Consider the following 17,870-nt stretch of genomic DNA (forward strand, 5'->3'; position numbering starts at 1 on the left):
TTGATAGATTTGTAAATATATAAAAACTGATCATGGATTAGAATCAAATGATGATATGAGATTATTAAGTGTTTATTAATTGATGATTTTGTATATTATAAACTGTTGAATATATATTTAGTACGAACTTACTAAGCGATGAAGCTTACTGTGTGTTATTTTTCTATGTTTTATAGAGTATCAAAGCTAACTCAGACTCGGGGATCGTCAGGAAACATCTTCACACTATCAATCATTTCGTTGGCACTTTTGAAACCTTGTATATTTGGCATATGGCATGTATAGGCTAGTGTCACTATGGAACATTTTGTGTTATGGAATTATAGCCATGTGATTTAGCTTGTATATGATAAAGTTATGGGATGTGAATTTTGCTTATATAATGTGTTTTTATATACTATGTGGTGTGAATGGTATGCCTTGTGAGTTTGGCATAGTATGGTATGATATTAAGGTATTGAATTAGTGTTATTTTGAGATTGGTGTTAGCCATTTTGATGGATGTATTAATGCTTGAGGAATGACATATTTTGGTATGTTTTGGCTGCCTATATATGTATTGAAATAATATCATGTTGATGGTTAAGTGTGCATGAGAGAAGGGTGGCAAATTGGCTTTGCAAATGGCCTATTTTTGTCCACACGGGCGTGTATCTCAGCCGTGTGTAACACACGGTCATGTTACACGGCCGTATGTCCCTCAGGGTACCCTTTTGAATTAAGGCAATATACCCTACAGTTTTGACACGGCCTAAATACACGGGCATGTCTATTGGCCATGTTAGGCATACGGGCTAGCACATGGGCGTGTGGCTGGCCGTGTGACCCAAGTCAGTAACCTCCATATTTTTTCCCACGGCCATAGCATACAGGCGTGTCTCCGGCTGTGTGGTACAAGTCAGTATGTATGCCCTGTTTTCACACGGCCTATGACACGAGCGTGTCTGGTAACCGTGTGAGGCATATGGCCTGTTTACACGAGCGTGTGACCCTTAAATGTTTGAAAATTTTCTAAGTATCCCAAATTTTACAAATGTTATCATTTAGTCCCGAACCACTTTTAAGCATGTTTTAAAGTCTCGTAGGACCTTACAATGGACAATGTGTTTGATATGAATGGATTTTGATTATGATTGCATATATGTATGTGAATAAGGTGCATTATCCGGTAATTCCTCGTAACTCTATTCCGACATCGGATACTAGTTAGGGGTGTTACATACTATATTTACAAAGCATCCAAAAATACCAACAAGTTGATCGATAGTGTGATGATGTTTCCTGACGATCCCCGAGTCTGAGCTAGCTTCGATAATCTATAAAATAAGGAATAAACACACAAAGTAAGCTTTAAAAGCTTAGTAAGCCATATACAAATAAAGTTATCATATGAATATTTGTATATCAATTCAAATATGCTAAGCATAGCTAAACACATTCAATTTCACAAACCTCTCTCATTGTACACATATTCAATATCATAATTGAATTCATCAAACACTTCCCATTTCAATACTTGTATGAATCTCGTACGTACCTGAGTCACTTAACTCATTCATACATTCTTTCTCGACTTGACTTTACCCGTTGAACCATTTGGAATCGTTAAAGATACTCGGAAATCACATAAAGCTCGTACAATGCCATATCCCAGATATGGTCTTACATGTTATCACATATCGATGCCACTGTCCCAGACAGGGTCTTACACGAAATCATATAACGATGCCAATATCCCAGACATGGTCTTACACGTAATCACAATACAATGCCAATGTCCCAGACATGGTCTTACATGTAATCACATCTCGATAACCTAATGTCATGACATTTGTATCCTATACTATTCCTAAGGCTTGTACAGGACTTTCGGATATCAAAACTTCGTCGATTTGTGCTCGTATTTGCTTGTTCAACATTCATAGCAATTCAATGACAATTAAACATATAATTCAATTTAAAGACATCTATTTGCATATGAACTTACCTCTTATATACACTGAACGGATCGGATCGACTACTCGACAACTTTCTATTTCCCCCAATCTAAATCTAATTTCTTTCGTTCTTGATCTATATACATTCAAAATTAACTCATTTATTCATTGATTTATTCAATTTAATCCACAAACACATATTTGGGCATTTTTACACTTTATCCCCTAAAGTTTCACATTTATTCAATTTAGTCCCTATTTCATAAATACATAAAATTCACAAAATATAAGACCCATGCTTGGTCGAATTACCTTTATGCCCTTAATAGCCCATATCTTTCATTTATTCACCTTTTAACCCCACATTTTCATTTTTTCACAAATTAATCCCTAATTTGTATTTTCTCTAAAAAATCACTTAACAAAACATATTAATCTATCATTTATCTTCCATTTTTCATCATCAACCATCACAAAGCACATATATTCAACAATGACACTTCATAAAATCATCAACAAATTCAAAAATTAAGGCACGGGCTAGTTAATACTCGAAGCAACGATCTCAAAAACATGAAAATCATAAAAAACCGAGCTAAAATCTTACCTCAATTAAGCTATGAATGTGCTGAATGAAAACCTAAGCTTTTGGCTCTCTTCTTTTCTAATTTTCAGTTGAAATAAACAAAGATGAACATGTTTTCATCTTTTGTTTTATTTAATATAATTTGTTTTATTTAATTACTAAATTAACATTGATTAAATAATATTTAAAACATTAAATATATGCCCATTTATGACAAATTCCACTATCAATGGTCTAATATCAACATAAGGACCTTTCATTTAATAAATCATAGCAATTAAACACTTTTAACTTATAGCATGCTACTTTTGCATTTTACACAATTTAGTCATTTTTTCAAATTAAGCATCCAAACGATAAAATTATTTTGCAAAATTTTCACACATATATAATCACAAACACCAAAAATAATTTTTTGACGTCGAATTTTTTGTTCTGAAACCACTATTCCGATTAGCTAAAACTAGGCTGTTATAGTGTCTGTGAAGTCTTCTAATTCTGTCGATTGATAGATCAAGACAACTGTCTTGATATCGAGTCGAAGGCCCGAAATGAGACACTAGACCCAAAATAAAGGGGTAAAAACATAGTACGATTTGTAACAGCCTCAAATCTTGCTCTATAATCTTGAACAGTGGAAGTCTGATGCAGTTTAGCCAGCTGTCCCTTCGATGATACCAGTTCACACAACCGAAAACTTTTGACAAGAGTTGTGGTAAAATGAATCCATCCCGATAATTGTTTATTTTTGTACATCCAGTCAAACCATTTTGCGGCATCATCGTCAAGGTAAACAAAGTAATGGTAAGCCGATCTTGTTCCTGAATATTGTAAAAGGTGAAATAACATTCCGCCTTCAAAACCCATCAATCAAGATTTGTACCAGAGAATCGAGTAAATTGAATCGGCATTGGTTTATGGGAACCGATAGAAGAAGAATCGATCGGTGGAGATGTGAATTGCGAGCCTTTCTTTTATGAGGAATCCATGAATATAGATGGAAGGCGAGTCAGAATTTCTTGTAGCATCTGGTGTTGAGAAGTGAAAGATTGAGTAAGGCCGTCAACTTCTTTACGGAGCAATGAATGGATTCTTGGACGACGTTGATATTTTCATCGAACAGCTTGAGTCGAGTACCATCTGCTATCGTCGCTGATGGTCAATGAAAGCACCAATGTTGTGCACAAATATCCTTGCAATAGAATCTAGCAATTTTGACAATAAGGTAAGCAGATTTGCTGAATGACTACGATGAAATTCCTTTTCGAGTGATACAAACAACAGTACAATTCAGAGTATTTCTCAAGAGAATAAGATGAGAAAAGAGAAACAAATTCCAATTGACAATAAGCATGCCCTAGTCACATTTCTTCTATCTTTTTATAGTACTCTTCTGGCCTTTATGCGTTTGCTGACTTGTGATACATGACAAAATCAGTGAATCTCCGTGGTAGTCTTCATTGTCGCGTAGCATTGCTAGGCTTTGGTGGAGGGTTGGTTTGGTTTGCTGGTTCAACAATCATGGTGGGTTGGTTTCGTAGTTCAATAGTCATGGTTTCATTCACAACATAATTCTCGTTCAAAATTTGTTATTTATTCAAATATTTTAAAAAAAATCAACATCGGAAAGTTAAATTAAATGCAAATTCCAAAGGTAATCAACCTTAAATACAATTATTTGAAAAAAAATTAAACTATAAATAATTTATACCGAAAGTATATTCTATTTGAAATTTCTTAACCCACAAATATGTAACGTAGTCTTGCAAAAACCTTAAAATTATTCTAAAATTTAGGTATTGATTACTTATAGTACCCATTTTTACTTAATTTTCAGAAATTAAATATAATTTTTTAGACAAATCAATATTATTATAATGTAAATTATGTCCAACAGAATTCTCTTGGACTGGGATTTATACAATTTATATTATGATAGAAAGATCTTGAGATTCTCTTATATTATTAATTTTATACAATTTTCAAGAAAGAATTTTTAGATATTGAATGCATGATTGACAAATGATAAAATTTTGAAGTTTCAAAATTTCAAGTTCTTCATGTAGGATTGTTTCAATTTTTCTTTAGAGTCTCGGTTTATATAGAAAATAAACACTTTTTTTATAAAAAATTATATCATGCATTTAGATAAAATTTTTAAAATGGGTAAAAAAATTTATATAACCAATATACTATTTCGAGTTCATATAAAAATAAAAAGTTTTTTTTTTATATGTGGGTTTATTGTTAAAAGATGAAACACACCCGCGTAATTACATAATTTATTTTATAATTAACTAATTGAGTTAGGTCAATAGATGATATTCACTCAATAGCGAGAAATGAGATAGATTTAAGTAATAAAAAGAATTAATGGAAGTCCTTTAATCAATCATCTACACATACAGTAGTAAATATAGTAATTATTATACGGAATTATTATTTAACTTAGGTTATATTATTTTATTTACTTTTTTTTAATCTAACCCTCGGTCAAACATATAAAATTTTACTGAAAATATTTTCAGCTTTTTTTTTATATTCGTTTTTTCTGTTAACTTAAATTTATTTATTTATTCTCGTAAAATATCTTATAAATTTTTTTTCTGTAAAACATTTTCTAAAATGATAAGGCTCTGTTTATTGTAACTCCCCTATATCTGACCCAAATATCTAGTTAAAGCACTGAGATGTTACATTATCTACTACATTCTTCACTTATCAAATATTTTCATAGAAACTTTTATAACATTTTAATTTAGTCCTTTTTTGTCATAAAAGTTCAATATTCACTAATTAATCACATTAAATCAATTTTATTTCTTGTTGAATTTTAATCACATAATTTATCTTACTATATTGTTTCACATATCAAATTTCTATTTATTTCACTTCTATTATTTCATCCACTTATTTTCTCAAGTTTAACAGTTTAGTCATTGTTATTATAAAAATTCCATATTTTTCCACAATTTCACTTTTACAATACTTTATGTATATTTCATCATCTCATAACATATTTGTTAAACTTTTACAATAATTTCCTTATTCGTATATTAAATTGTTTCACACTTAAACTTTTGTACGTTTTTCAATTTAGTCCCTATTGCCATGTAATTCATTTTTCACCATATAAGCACTTTAATCAAATAATTCATTATAATATCTCATTTCACATGAAAAATTTTCATACATATCACTTCTCTTGTTTCAATTATAAATTTTACAAAGTTTACAATTTAATCCTTAACATCATGAAGATTTATTATTTATTATAATTTCACCTTAATATCACTTTGTAATCGATTCACTACTTATCATAATCTCAAATGTATGTTTGTTTCATTAAAAACAACTTTTATGAAATATTAAAATTTTCAAACAACAAAAAATATTTTACACAGATTCATCCAAACATCAGAAAAATATTAGCTTTCCCAGAAAAGTAAGTCATTTTCCAGAAATTATTTTCTGGAAGCTATTTTCAGTGAAGTAAATGGAGTTTAAGGCTTCTGACTGGGTTTCAATTATATTCAATATCGAGTCGGATCGGATTTTTAAATAAAGAGTAAATTTTTATTTTATTTATTTGGTTAAAATATAAAATTTTGACATTTAATCGACGAAAATTAAAATTATTTAAAAGTATATTTTATTAAATTATTTTTAATTATAAATGAAGTTAAATTTTTTATTAAAATGCTAAAAGTGAAAATTGATTATAAAAATAATGGGAAAAATTAAGACAAAATAATTGATAATACAAAAACCTCACTAATAATATTATAAATTAAAAACTAAGAACATATAAGCCACAAACAAAATGTAATATAAGAGTAAAATATTTTTAATATAAAAATAATATAAATTTGTTAAATAGATAATTAATCAAAGTTGATTTATAATTTTTTTTTCATTTTTGGTTTTAATGAAAATTAATCAAAGTTATTAAGAAGGCAAATGAAGTTGTTATTTTTATAGGCATAATGACTTATTTGACTCTCCAACTTTTAAAAAAAATATTTTAGCATTCCATTTAAATTTTTATCTCTTTTAACCCTTAAACTTGTGTCATTTCTCAAATCACCTTAAAATAGATAGAAAAATTATGTTTGTTAATTTTATGGACATGGTATTTTCGTGTATTTCATGTTATCAATTAATTATTTTTTTAATTTTAAAAAATTTAAAAACATTATAAAAAATATTTTTTAATTTTTAAAAAAATAAATAATTGCTAACATGACATCCACGTGAATATCATGTCAATAAAATTAATAAATATAATATTTCTATCTATTTTAAGATGATTTAACAAATAATATAAATTCTTAAACTAAAATATTTTTCATAACATTAAAAGGCCAAATAAATCATTATACTTGTTTTAGAAAACCTACTCTTTAATTTTTCATTTAAAAAAAAAACAACATGCTCACAACTTTTTAGTTACTGCAATTAACAACTTTGCTAAAATTATTTAAAAAACATGTGATAGTGAGATTATCTGTCATTAATAACACAATATTACCTGCCCAAAACAAGATTTTTAAACATAAAAAAATTGTTTTATTACCGAAAATCTCATCCAAACATTCCCATATCAATTATTTGCCAACAAAATCATGCTTCGTACAGTAAGAAGGCTTTGAATTTGATAAGAGGAAAAACTTTCCGCCACTTTATCCATCACTAAAATTGAAAAAAAAAACACTTTATAATCATAAAAATTTATATTTTTTTATTTATTTCATCATGCTTAAAATTATCTTTAATTCTTTCTCTAACTCTTAAATAAAAAAGTAATACATCCTAACACAATCAAATTCACATTTTCTTACACCAATAATAATATTAAATTTAATCAAATATATTTTACTAATTTTAACTTAAAAATATACTCATATTTTATAACATTCATCCATCTACCTTGAAATGAAAAATAATAATAATTCCGAGATATAATTGTGGATAAAGAGGAATTAGTGACTATTTTAATTATAATTAATGGGTTGCAGCAGTTAAAGCGTCGAAGACTGAATATGCATCAGTAGGAAAAGGCCAAAAACGAATAGCTTCTTGTTTGTACTAAAAACGTTTTAATTTACGTATTTAATAATAATAAAAGAAAACCTAAGAAAGACAAAAAAGAAAAGAAAAAAAAGGGAAACGGGGTTGACGAACCAGCTGCAGCCATCCTTACTGTAAAACAGCTAGGGTTTGCCTCACTCTATTCTTTCTCTCTCTTTCTTGTTCCTTTTTGGCACTCATCACTGCCCACCCACTCTTTACCTATCAACACAGAAAAAATGCTCTCTCATTAACACTTTTTCTTTTCTTCTTGCAATGCCTCCAATCTAGGCCGAAAAGGGAGAAAAGAAAGCTGTTTCAGATCAGTATCCCACCCACATTATCCTATTATATTCCTATCCTTGTTCTCCTTGTCTTCGCCATCACCCAAAATGCTCACCCAGTTTTTTTTCATTGCCATTCTTTCTTCACTCCTACTGCAGGTGGCCAAACCAGATCTTGTCACCGACAGAGCTTCTCTTTTGAGCCTTCGTTCCTCAGTCGGAGGCAGAACCCTCTTATGGAACGTCTCGAACCAGAGTCCATGCTCGTGGGCTGGGGTTACGTGCGAGCGGAACCGCGTCACAGTGCTTAGACTACCTGGTGTTGCTCTCTCTGGCCAAATTCCGACTGGCATTTTCGGGAACTTGACTCAGCTGCGCACCCTCAGTCTACGTCTTAACTCGTTAACTGGACCACTCCCTTCGGATCTTGCTCTCTGTCAAAACCTCCGAAACCTTTACTTGCAGGGAAACCATTTTTCGGGTGAGATACCGGAATTCCTGTTTGGTCTTCATGATTTAGTGAGGCTAAGTCTTTCTGGGAACAACTTTTCTGGGGAAGTCTCTGTTGGGTTCAACAATTTGACGAGGTTGAGAACTTTGCTTCTTGACAGCAATAGTCTTTCTGGGTCGGTACCTGAGTTGGGTTCTTTGCAAAACCTTGGCCAATTTAATGTGTCAAATAATTTGTTGAACGGCTCAATCCCCAAGGGGTTACAGAAATATGGGTCCGATGCTTTTCTGGGGAATTTGCTTTGTGGGAAACCACTTGACAAGGCTTGCCCTGCCACTGCTACTGCTGCTCCTGGGAATACAAGTGAGCCCGCCAATCCAACGAATGAGAATAAACCAGAGAAAAAGAAGAAGAGCAAGTTGTCTGGGGGTGCAATTGCAGGTATTGTTATTGGATCTGTGCTCGGATTTCTTCTGATTGTTGTGATTTTAATGATTTTATGTAGAAAGAAGAGTAGCAAGCAATCGAGGTCAATTGACATCACTTCGCTTAAGAATCAAGAAATGGAGATTCCTGGGGAGAAATCAGGTGGGGAAATGGAGAATGGTGGATATGCGAATGGGAATGGGAATGGGTATTCAGTGGCAGCGGCGGCAGTAGCAGCAATGGTGGGTGGTGGAGCCAAAGCGGCGGAAAACAGTGGGACCGGAGCTAAGAAGTTGGTCTTCTTTGGGAATGCAACGCGAGTGTTTGATTTGGAGGATTTGTTGAGAGCTTCTGCAGAGGTTTTAGGTAAAGGCACGTTTGGAACAGCATATAAAGCAGTGTTGGAAGGTGGAAACGCAGTGGCTGTTAAGAGACTCAAGGATGTCACTATATCTGAGAGGGAATTTAAGGATAAGATCGAAGGGGTTGGAGCTATGGATCATCAGCATTTGGTCCCTCTCAGAGCTTACTATTTTAGTAGGGATGAGAAGCTTCTTGTTTATGATTACATGCCCATGGGAAGCTTATCAGCGCTTTTGCATGGTGAGAGCATTTCATTCTATTCTTGGATAATTTATTCTTGTTTTGCTTTTTTCAGATTTATGTTATCATTTCCATTCTTCATCATCTGTTGATGCTGGAGTGGAGATGGTCTCAGTCACTCCTTTTTTTACTACCATTATTTGTTATCATCTGACTCTTAGCTTTGGATCCTTTAGAAGTTTATCATAATCTGTACTATTTTAATTGTAACACTATTTATTGAATGTCATCACTGTATCTACCTGAAGATTCATTTGGTATGTCTTCATCATCTCTGAGAGGATTATGGATTTGTTCTCTTTTAAAAAAACTGATAAATTAGGAATGCTTAAAAGAGCGTAATACTTCATTGGTATTTCATGGAAACATGAAAATCAATTTGAATGGGGTTGCATTGATCTTCTCATTCTGCCATTTACCTCTCTTGTTATGAGCTTCTCATGTTGCATTGATGTTTCGTTTATCTCTCTGCCATTTCTGGAGATTCCATCATAATCTGTAATCATAACAAATATCCTCATGCTGTATTTACATTTTAATTTTTCTTTCATTGCTCTGTTAATTTTGGGATGCAGGGAATAAAGGGGCAGGAAGGACTCCACTGAACTGGGACATTAGGTCTGGAATTGCTCTTGGAGCTGCCTGTGGAATTGAATACCTCCACTCTCAAGGCCCTAATGTCTCTCATGGAAACATAAAATCTTCAAATATCCTCCTCACTAAATCCTATGAAGCTCGAGTTTCGGATTTTGGACTGGCAAACATTGTAGGTTCATCGTCCAGTCCCAATAGAGTGCTGGGGTACCGGGCACCAGAGGTGACTGACCCCCGCAAAGTATCACAAAAGGCTGATGTTTATAGCTTTGGTGTGTTGCTTTTGGAGTTATTGACTGGGAAAGCCCCCACCCATTCAATCTTGAACGAGGAAGGAATTGACCTCCCGAGGTGGGTGCAGTCTGTTGTTCGTGAAGAATGGACTTCCGAGGTGTTTGATCTTGAGCTCCTCAGGTATCAGAATGTGGAGGAAGAGATGGTCCAACTCTTGCAACTTGCTGTTGATTGTGCTGCACAATACCCTGACAAGCGCCCCACCATGTCTCAAGTGAGGAGCCGAATCGAGGAGCTACGTCAATCTAGTTTGCGAGACGATCTGATCCCACAGTCTGCCTGATAAGATCAATGAAGATGGCCCTGGACGAGTTAGCTGATTAGCTCAAGCAGGCCACCACCATACACCATTATGCAAGTGGGTTAAATGGATTATCAATGCATTTTTCTGTTTTTTTTTTTTTCTTTGAATGTCCATAATTAGCATGTTAAGTTTGGTGGCCTTAGGCCTTGTTGTATGCTTGACTCTCTCCCGGTCTCATATTCCTTACTAGGCGCCCATTGTCATTGTCATTTTCTTTTTTTCTTCTATCCCTCTAATTCTCCATTGGTCGTTGGATTGTATTTTTTTTTTTCATTTATACTTTGAGGTGGAAATCTGTTCTATTTGGTTCATGTTGGGTGGATATTGGTAGCTGTAATTATTACTTTTGCTTTTGCTTTTGCAGCTTTCTTTTTATATGTTGAATACCAGGCTGTTTTAGTTGCTTTAAAATGTTAGCTTTGGTGTGATGTCTTCTAACAAATAACAAAATTTCAGTAACATAATAATTTCACTCGCTGGCATTGCTAAAACTTTTTAGTAAGGAATCTTTGAAAAATGCATACAATAAATTGAAAGATAAAAGAATGATGAGAGGTTTCGATATGAAATCAAACAAGTCTTAAGATATTTTCCTAATTTACGTAAACAGTAAATGAGTGTGTGAATTTGATGATGATGGAAGCTTTTAAGGTGGACCAAACTGTCTTGAGGAAAGCCCATGTATGTAATAATGTAAATGCAGAAACTTTTCTCAAAAGGTGGTCCTATTGATATAGTATTGTTTAAGCTTTTGTTATTTCCCAAATTTTGTTAGTATTCAAAAGGCGGTAAATGTTTAGTAAAAAGTGTTTATTCATATAGTATTTTATGTCTTTTATTTAAAAATTAAGCTAATTATTCTATATGTTAAAATAAAGAGAACTGATATTTTTTTTGTTAAAAAATTTATTTAATGACACACAGTGTGCTATGTATATTTTATGTTAATGTATATGTATATGGATTAATTTTTAATAATAATGAATTGAATTTTTAATAGAATAACTAGTTCATTTTTTTATCTAATGTACAAAGAATGATTTGTCTATTTTTAAATAGAAAGGTTAAAATACAATTCAAATTTTAATATAGGAGCTTTTATGTGAAATGGTGATACGAAGGGTTATCCAATACCGTCCATTAGTATATGCAACATGGGATGGGATGGATCCGTTTGTCTATTGCCGTTGGCTTTGGGTTGTCTTATTCGGTGTCTTTCTTCCCAAAGAGGGTTTGAATTAAGATTTTTCTTCAATACAAATGGTTTTTTGATCTAATAATACAAAAAATGGTGGCTGTTCATGCACTATGAAGCAACAATATTCATCAACCTAGTGCCCACGGATTCTTTTCTTGTCTATTGTCATTTTCTAAAATACTAGAAATTTCAATTATTGCTAAACATAGAGATTGGTGTGTCAAGATCATTGTCATATTGGTATATAGGAGGTAAATGAGTGGATCTGCATGAATTGTTTTGAATTTAAATTATTTAGAGCTCATATTCATCCGATCCGAAAGTGGATAATTTCGTGTTTGGATAAATTTAAATTATTGACTTAAATTTATTGAATTTCGATGTTTTGGATTTGGTTAATTTTCGATATTAGCTTTCTCAAATTCTTATTATTTTAAATTTAAATTAATTTTGAGCTTGACTAAGTCTCGAAATAAATTCAAAATCATTTGTATTAGAATTTTTTTTAAAATATTCATTATAATGAATTTTACTTTTACTTAAAAGAAAAAAAAAGTAAAAAACTTAAAATTTAAAATCAATAACTCTTTATATGAATACCAAATTGTACAATAATGTTATTAATATATTGAGTGTTATCTATGGTATATTAACTTTTAACATAACGTCATAAATTAATCCTACGTGAAATTAGTTGAAAAATACAAATAAGTCATATTTATATAACAAAATTAATATATTAGTAGGATTATATAGGCAATTTATTTTTAATATAAAATAAAAAATCACTTTCTTATAAACTTGAACTTAGGTGCTTAAGAATTTAGGGTATGTTTGGTTGGATAGAAAAGTGGAAGGATGGACGTCACAATGTTGATCCTATATTTTGAATTCTTTACAATTAAGTCCTATTTTTATCTCGAGTTAGCTTTAGAGCTTACGTAACCTTGTGTAAGACCCAAAATTAACTCTATTTCATGTTGAATATATATTTTAATTGAATTTTAATTATTGACTGTTATGAATTGTTTGTACTTTAATCTTAGTTGCTCTGGAAAAGAATGTGACATCTTGTAACTCGGACCCAACGGTCGGGTCGAATAGTAGGGTGTTACAAATTAATTTATTGACTTGTGCATAGTTTAATTGGGAAATAAGAATTCATTAGTAATTAGTAAGTTAAAATTAGTTTTAGCTTATCTAGCTTTAGTTCAATTCAATCATGGATTTGCACTACTAATTTGTAATTCGATTAGACTAGTACTTGTTTTTGGATAGTTAATTTAGTAACATTTTTCACCAACTTTAGCAATCCCCCGAGTACGATCCTTGGACTGCTTTCAGTATTTCATTGTAAATTTAAACTATACTACAATTTGACCTATTTGCTAGCAGACACCACTCTTGATCTTTATTTAATTGCGTTATTATAAGCCTTAGACACCACTCTTGATCTTTATTTAATTGCGTTATTATAAGCCTTGGTGCATGTACATTAGGGCATGATCATTCGGCAAAGTTGGTAGACTAACAATGAAATCCAAAGAGATTCATTCCCGTTTCCACTCAGGAATTGAAATAGGTTGCAACAACCCAAAAGGATCTTGATATTTAGCTTTCACTCGTTGGCAAGTCAAACATTTTGCAACATATTCAATGATTTCCCTTTTCATACCTGACCACCAACACAATTCTCATAAGTCACGATACATTTTTGCACCACTAAGATGCATAGCAAATGGATCATTATAAGCTTCACATAAAATCAATTGCTTCAATTCAACATTGTCAGGTACACAAATTCAATTATGAAATCAAAGAGAATTATTTTTATTTATGTTGAAATTCTTTCCATCGCCTTGCTAAACAAGCTTTCTCTTCTCAACTAGCTTAGCATCTGCAAGTTGTGTCTCTTTAATTTGATCAATCAACCTAAATTTTATTTTCAACTTAGCTGCCATCATCACACATTTAAATGAGAAAACATTGATCTCAATTCGACTAATATTTCATAGCTCAAAGCATTAGCTACTACATTAGCTTTTCCGGGATGATAATTAATTACGCAATCATAATCTTCAACACTTCAATCTAGTGACACTGACTCGAATTTAACACCTTTTAGGTAAGGAGATATATGAGACTTTTAGTTTCTGTATAAATATAACAAATTTTCACCATACAGATAGTACATCTAGATTTTTAGAGCAAATACCATGACATGTGGCTCTAAACCATGAGTCAGATAATTGCGTTCATACGGCTTCAATTGTCGGGACGCATAAGCGATCACCTTGTCATTTTGCATTAACACACAACCCAATCCGCTTAGAGAAACATCACTAAATATTACATATTCCTTGATATTATAATAATATTACAAAAGTATAAGGACTTAAAGCATACTTGAACTAGTATAATAATAAAAAATAATATATAATAATTAACATATAATGTACTACTATTATATATAACTATTATTACAATATAGATTATAATAAAATTTATAGTATTACATGATATTATAATATTTAATCATTGATGCATATGTAAACTATTAATATTAATACAAATATTAATACAAATATTATTATTATTATTATTATATAGATTATAATAAAAGATGTATTATTACTTGGTATTATAATGTTTAATCATCGATACATATATATAAAATACTAAAATATTATATGATATGATATAACATTATATAATATAGTAGGAGGACTAACTTTCAAATGTATGAAAAGTATAGGGACTTAGAGCATATTTCAACCAGTATAGTAATAAACTATAATATATGATAATAATTAATATATAATCTACTACTATTATAGTATAGAATATAATAAAAGATATAGTATAAAAGTAACATGAATTATAATATATAATAATTAATATAACTTTTTTTTTGGGTAAGTAAGGAAGGCATACAACAACCTTTAAGATCTAATCTTTCTTGCATGAAAGTCCCCCATTTTATCCTCTAAAAGGAGTTGCCTAACACCAAACATGGGGAAATCAATAATTTTCGGTTCGTATTTATTTCTAGAATAAGACTTGGCTATGCAATCAATCACTTTATTTATTTCACGGAAGACATGTTAGATTTTTACAATCAAGTTGCACCTACATTCCTCCTCCATTCTTCAGACTAAAGTTGTTCATTATGACCTTACTGAACCATATGTTGGCATATCCATTAGACTTTTATTGTCAGATTCAATTATCACCTTGGTGTATCCCTTCTGCTAAGCTATTTCAAGGCCATGGAGTATATAATTTATGTTTTTTTATACGACAAATTTGAATGTGTTATCATTGTATAAAAGTAAAATGAACTATTACATTCAAAATTAAAATATTTATAACTTAAAAAATTCAATATTATCTGAATCTGTCAAAATCCGCCCAGCTCGATCTGAGCTAAAATTCAAAAAAGTCCAAGTGCGAAAAAATCCGAGTTTGAATGGGCTCGAGCTTGAGAAAATTTGAGTTCAAAGTATACTCCAAGCTTGCCTGAGCCTAATAGTTTGCTAGCTCTAACTATATGGGTCAAAGTTTTGAAGTTATCATGGTGAGAATGATGACATCATATCTATGTCATAATTATTTTTTCTTTAATTAATTTAAATTAACCAAGAGATAAATAGTAAATTTATGTATTGTCACTAATTAAAAATAAAAGAATTAAGTCATAATATCAAATGACTATTTTATCTCTAATTAATTAAATTATAAGAGATAAATAATAAATAAATAAATTTAAGTTCTTGTAGAACAATCAAATAGAACAATCATATTTTTATAAGAACTCTCTTTTACTTATGATTGGATCAAATGGAGCAATTAAATTCTACAAGAACTCTATTATATTCAAGTAATTGACACTATAAAAAGGGGCCACCCAAGCTATTCTACAAATACACAAGTTTAAGAAGCCCAAAAGATCTTAGCAGAAATATTTGAAGAAGCTGAAGAACTTCAAGAAATTCTAACAAACACTGTCGAAACCATTTTTTTTAAATCAACTTTTTATTTAAAAACAAAAATGGAGTCGCCACCAATCACTTTTAGGAAGTGTGATCGGGTCACCTCGTAATTTAATCGTTTTAATAAAATGTTTGATTTATTAAAACAATATTTTTTGATCTACAAAAATCTAGAAAAAGGGTTTGGGAGTCAGTTACTCACAAGGAAGGATTAACACCTCCTTACACTCAAAATTGGTACCTAATTGATTACTTGATGTCTTTAGTGTCGAAAATTAAAAATTTGAAGAGATTTTACAACGTGGCCCCACTTTGCATAACATTATTCTTTAATTAAAAGCGCTTGAATAAATCAAAACGTACATAAAAGGCTCTCTTATCTCGAGGTAACAAAAGGTCACATCCCATAAGTTAGGACACGACCACCCGAATCCTTGAAAATAAGCTTACTCTTTATTTTAATTACTATTTAAGTCTCATGTGATTAAATTTTAGAAGGAATGTTCGGTTATCTTGGTTCAAAGAGAAAGTCGAACCCCGTAAGTTAGGGCACGACCTTTCGAATCTCTAAATATGGAACATTATCTTAATTTTAAAATTTTCTTTTTATGCATCGAGTAAAAATTACCGTAACACTTAAAATGGTATATATTTAGTTTATTTGGGTATGGTATAAAAACGGACAAATATGCTTAAATGTAATACTTGGCACGAATATTAGCACAACATAAGATAACGGGTAAAAAAAGATGACATAACAAGTCGATAAATCAATAAAACGAAAATACTATGCTAGTGAATAATAATAAGACGAATAATGCAAAATAAGATAGAAATGCAAACATTATGAGAATAAAATAAGGGCAAAGAAATAATAAATAAATAAAATAATAAAATAATAAAAATGAAAAGTTGAAATTAAATAAATAAAGGATTCAATTGGAATTAAAATGAAATTTAGGGCATAAATTGTAAAATATAAGTAAATAGATAAGTACGAAAAAAAATAAAATAGAAATTATAAAAGATTGAAACTAAATGAACTAAGGACTAAATTGGGATAAGAGTGAACTTAAAAGCATAAATTTAAATAAAATAAGTAAATAAAATACTAAAATAAAAATCCAAAAATATTAAAAATAAAAAATAAAAAAGGGACTAAATGGGTGATTATTCCAAGTTTTATTATGCACATCATTTCCGAGAGACTAAATGGTCAAATGACCGAAATAAAAAAAAAGACTTAAATAGATAAATTAAAAAAAAGAAAAAGGATGGAATTAGGACCAAAATAAAACACGCGTAAAGGAGTAGGGACTAACTGGTAAATTATTCTCTGCCCCAAAATGCGTCGTTCCTTAAGGGACGAAATTGAAACAAAATCAAAATCATATGGTAGAAATTAAAAAATAAAAAAAGACTGGATTAAAATGCCATCAAAAAATGGAAGGACCGAAAGCATAAATATCCCCTCCAGGCAAAAACACGAGGATCCTAGGAGATGGATTGGCTCGGGTCGTAGGTCGCATCAAAACGACATCGTTTTGACGTCTGAAAATCGGCCCAAAACGGCGCAGTTTAGTACCACCTATTTAAACTAAAAAATGTTAAAAAAAAACATTTCTCTCTTCATTTTTTTTAAAAGGCTGAGAACCTTTTTTTTATCTCAAATCTCCTACGTCCGGCACCAAGGTTTGACGAGTCTATACGGCAACCACTGGAATTCGGCGACGGACTCTGCCATTCCCGATGGCTGAAAAATTCCAAAAAGCCCCTCTTTTTGCCCTGTTTTTGTGCAAAATTTTAATTTGGAGTCAAAAAACACTAAACTAAAGCCTACCCCCCCCAAAAAAGGGGAAAACCTTTCTGTTTCCAACGCTCTTTGCTGCGGCCTTGGCCGAATCCCTAGGGATTCGACGACCTTTTGGACCAGAAAAGTTAACGACAACGATGCGAAAACCAATCGACAGGTAAGGGTTTTCTTTTTATTTATTATTTCGAATCTAAAAAATAAAATAGAATAAATCACCTTGTTTTCTTTTGATTTCTTCTTGCTCTTTAAAATTTTTTTATATTTTCAATTGCCTTTTTTTCTCTATAAAAAACTTACATGGTGACCATGGCTTTTTAT

At 31.1% G+C, this 17,870-nt stretch overlaps 1 protein-coding gene across 1 annotated transcript; it reads left to right on the forward strand.

The window, feature by feature from the left end:
* The first annotated feature begins 7,613 nt into the window (after window positions 1-7,613).
* On the forward strand, window positions 7,614-10,860 carry LOC107887191 (probable inactive receptor kinase At1g48480). Its single transcript, XM_016811356.2, has 2 exons — window positions 7,614-9,357; window positions 9,933-10,860. Exons 1-2 carry the CDS (start codon window positions 7,986-7,988, stop codon window positions 10,526-10,528), a joined length of 1,968 nt encoding a protein of 655 aa, XP_016666845.2. The 5' UTR covers window positions 7,614-7,985; the 3' UTR covers window positions 10,529-10,860.
* Window positions 10,861-17,870: the final 7,010 nt, after the last annotated feature.

The sequence above is a fragment of the Gossypium hirsutum genome, chromosome A03 (assembly GCF_007990345.1).
Source record: "Gossypium hirsutum isolate 1008001.06 chromosome A03, Gossypium_hirsutum_v2.1, whole genome shotgun sequence".
Taxonomy (NCBI): Eukaryota; Viridiplantae; Streptophyta; class Magnoliopsida; order Malvales; family Malvaceae; genus Gossypium; species Gossypium hirsutum.

What these genes read in the sequence shown, in the direction of transcription:
- LOC107887191 (XM_016811356.2), top strand. Translation starts at nt 7,986, where the DNA reads ATGCTCACCCAGTTTTTTTTCATTGCCATTCTTTCTTCACTCCTACTG. An exon ending in CTTATCAGCGCTTTTGCATG is followed by an intron (nt 9,358 to 9,932) that starts GTGAGAGCATTT and finishes TTTGGGATGCAG; the next exon opens with GGAATAAAGGGGCAGGAAGG.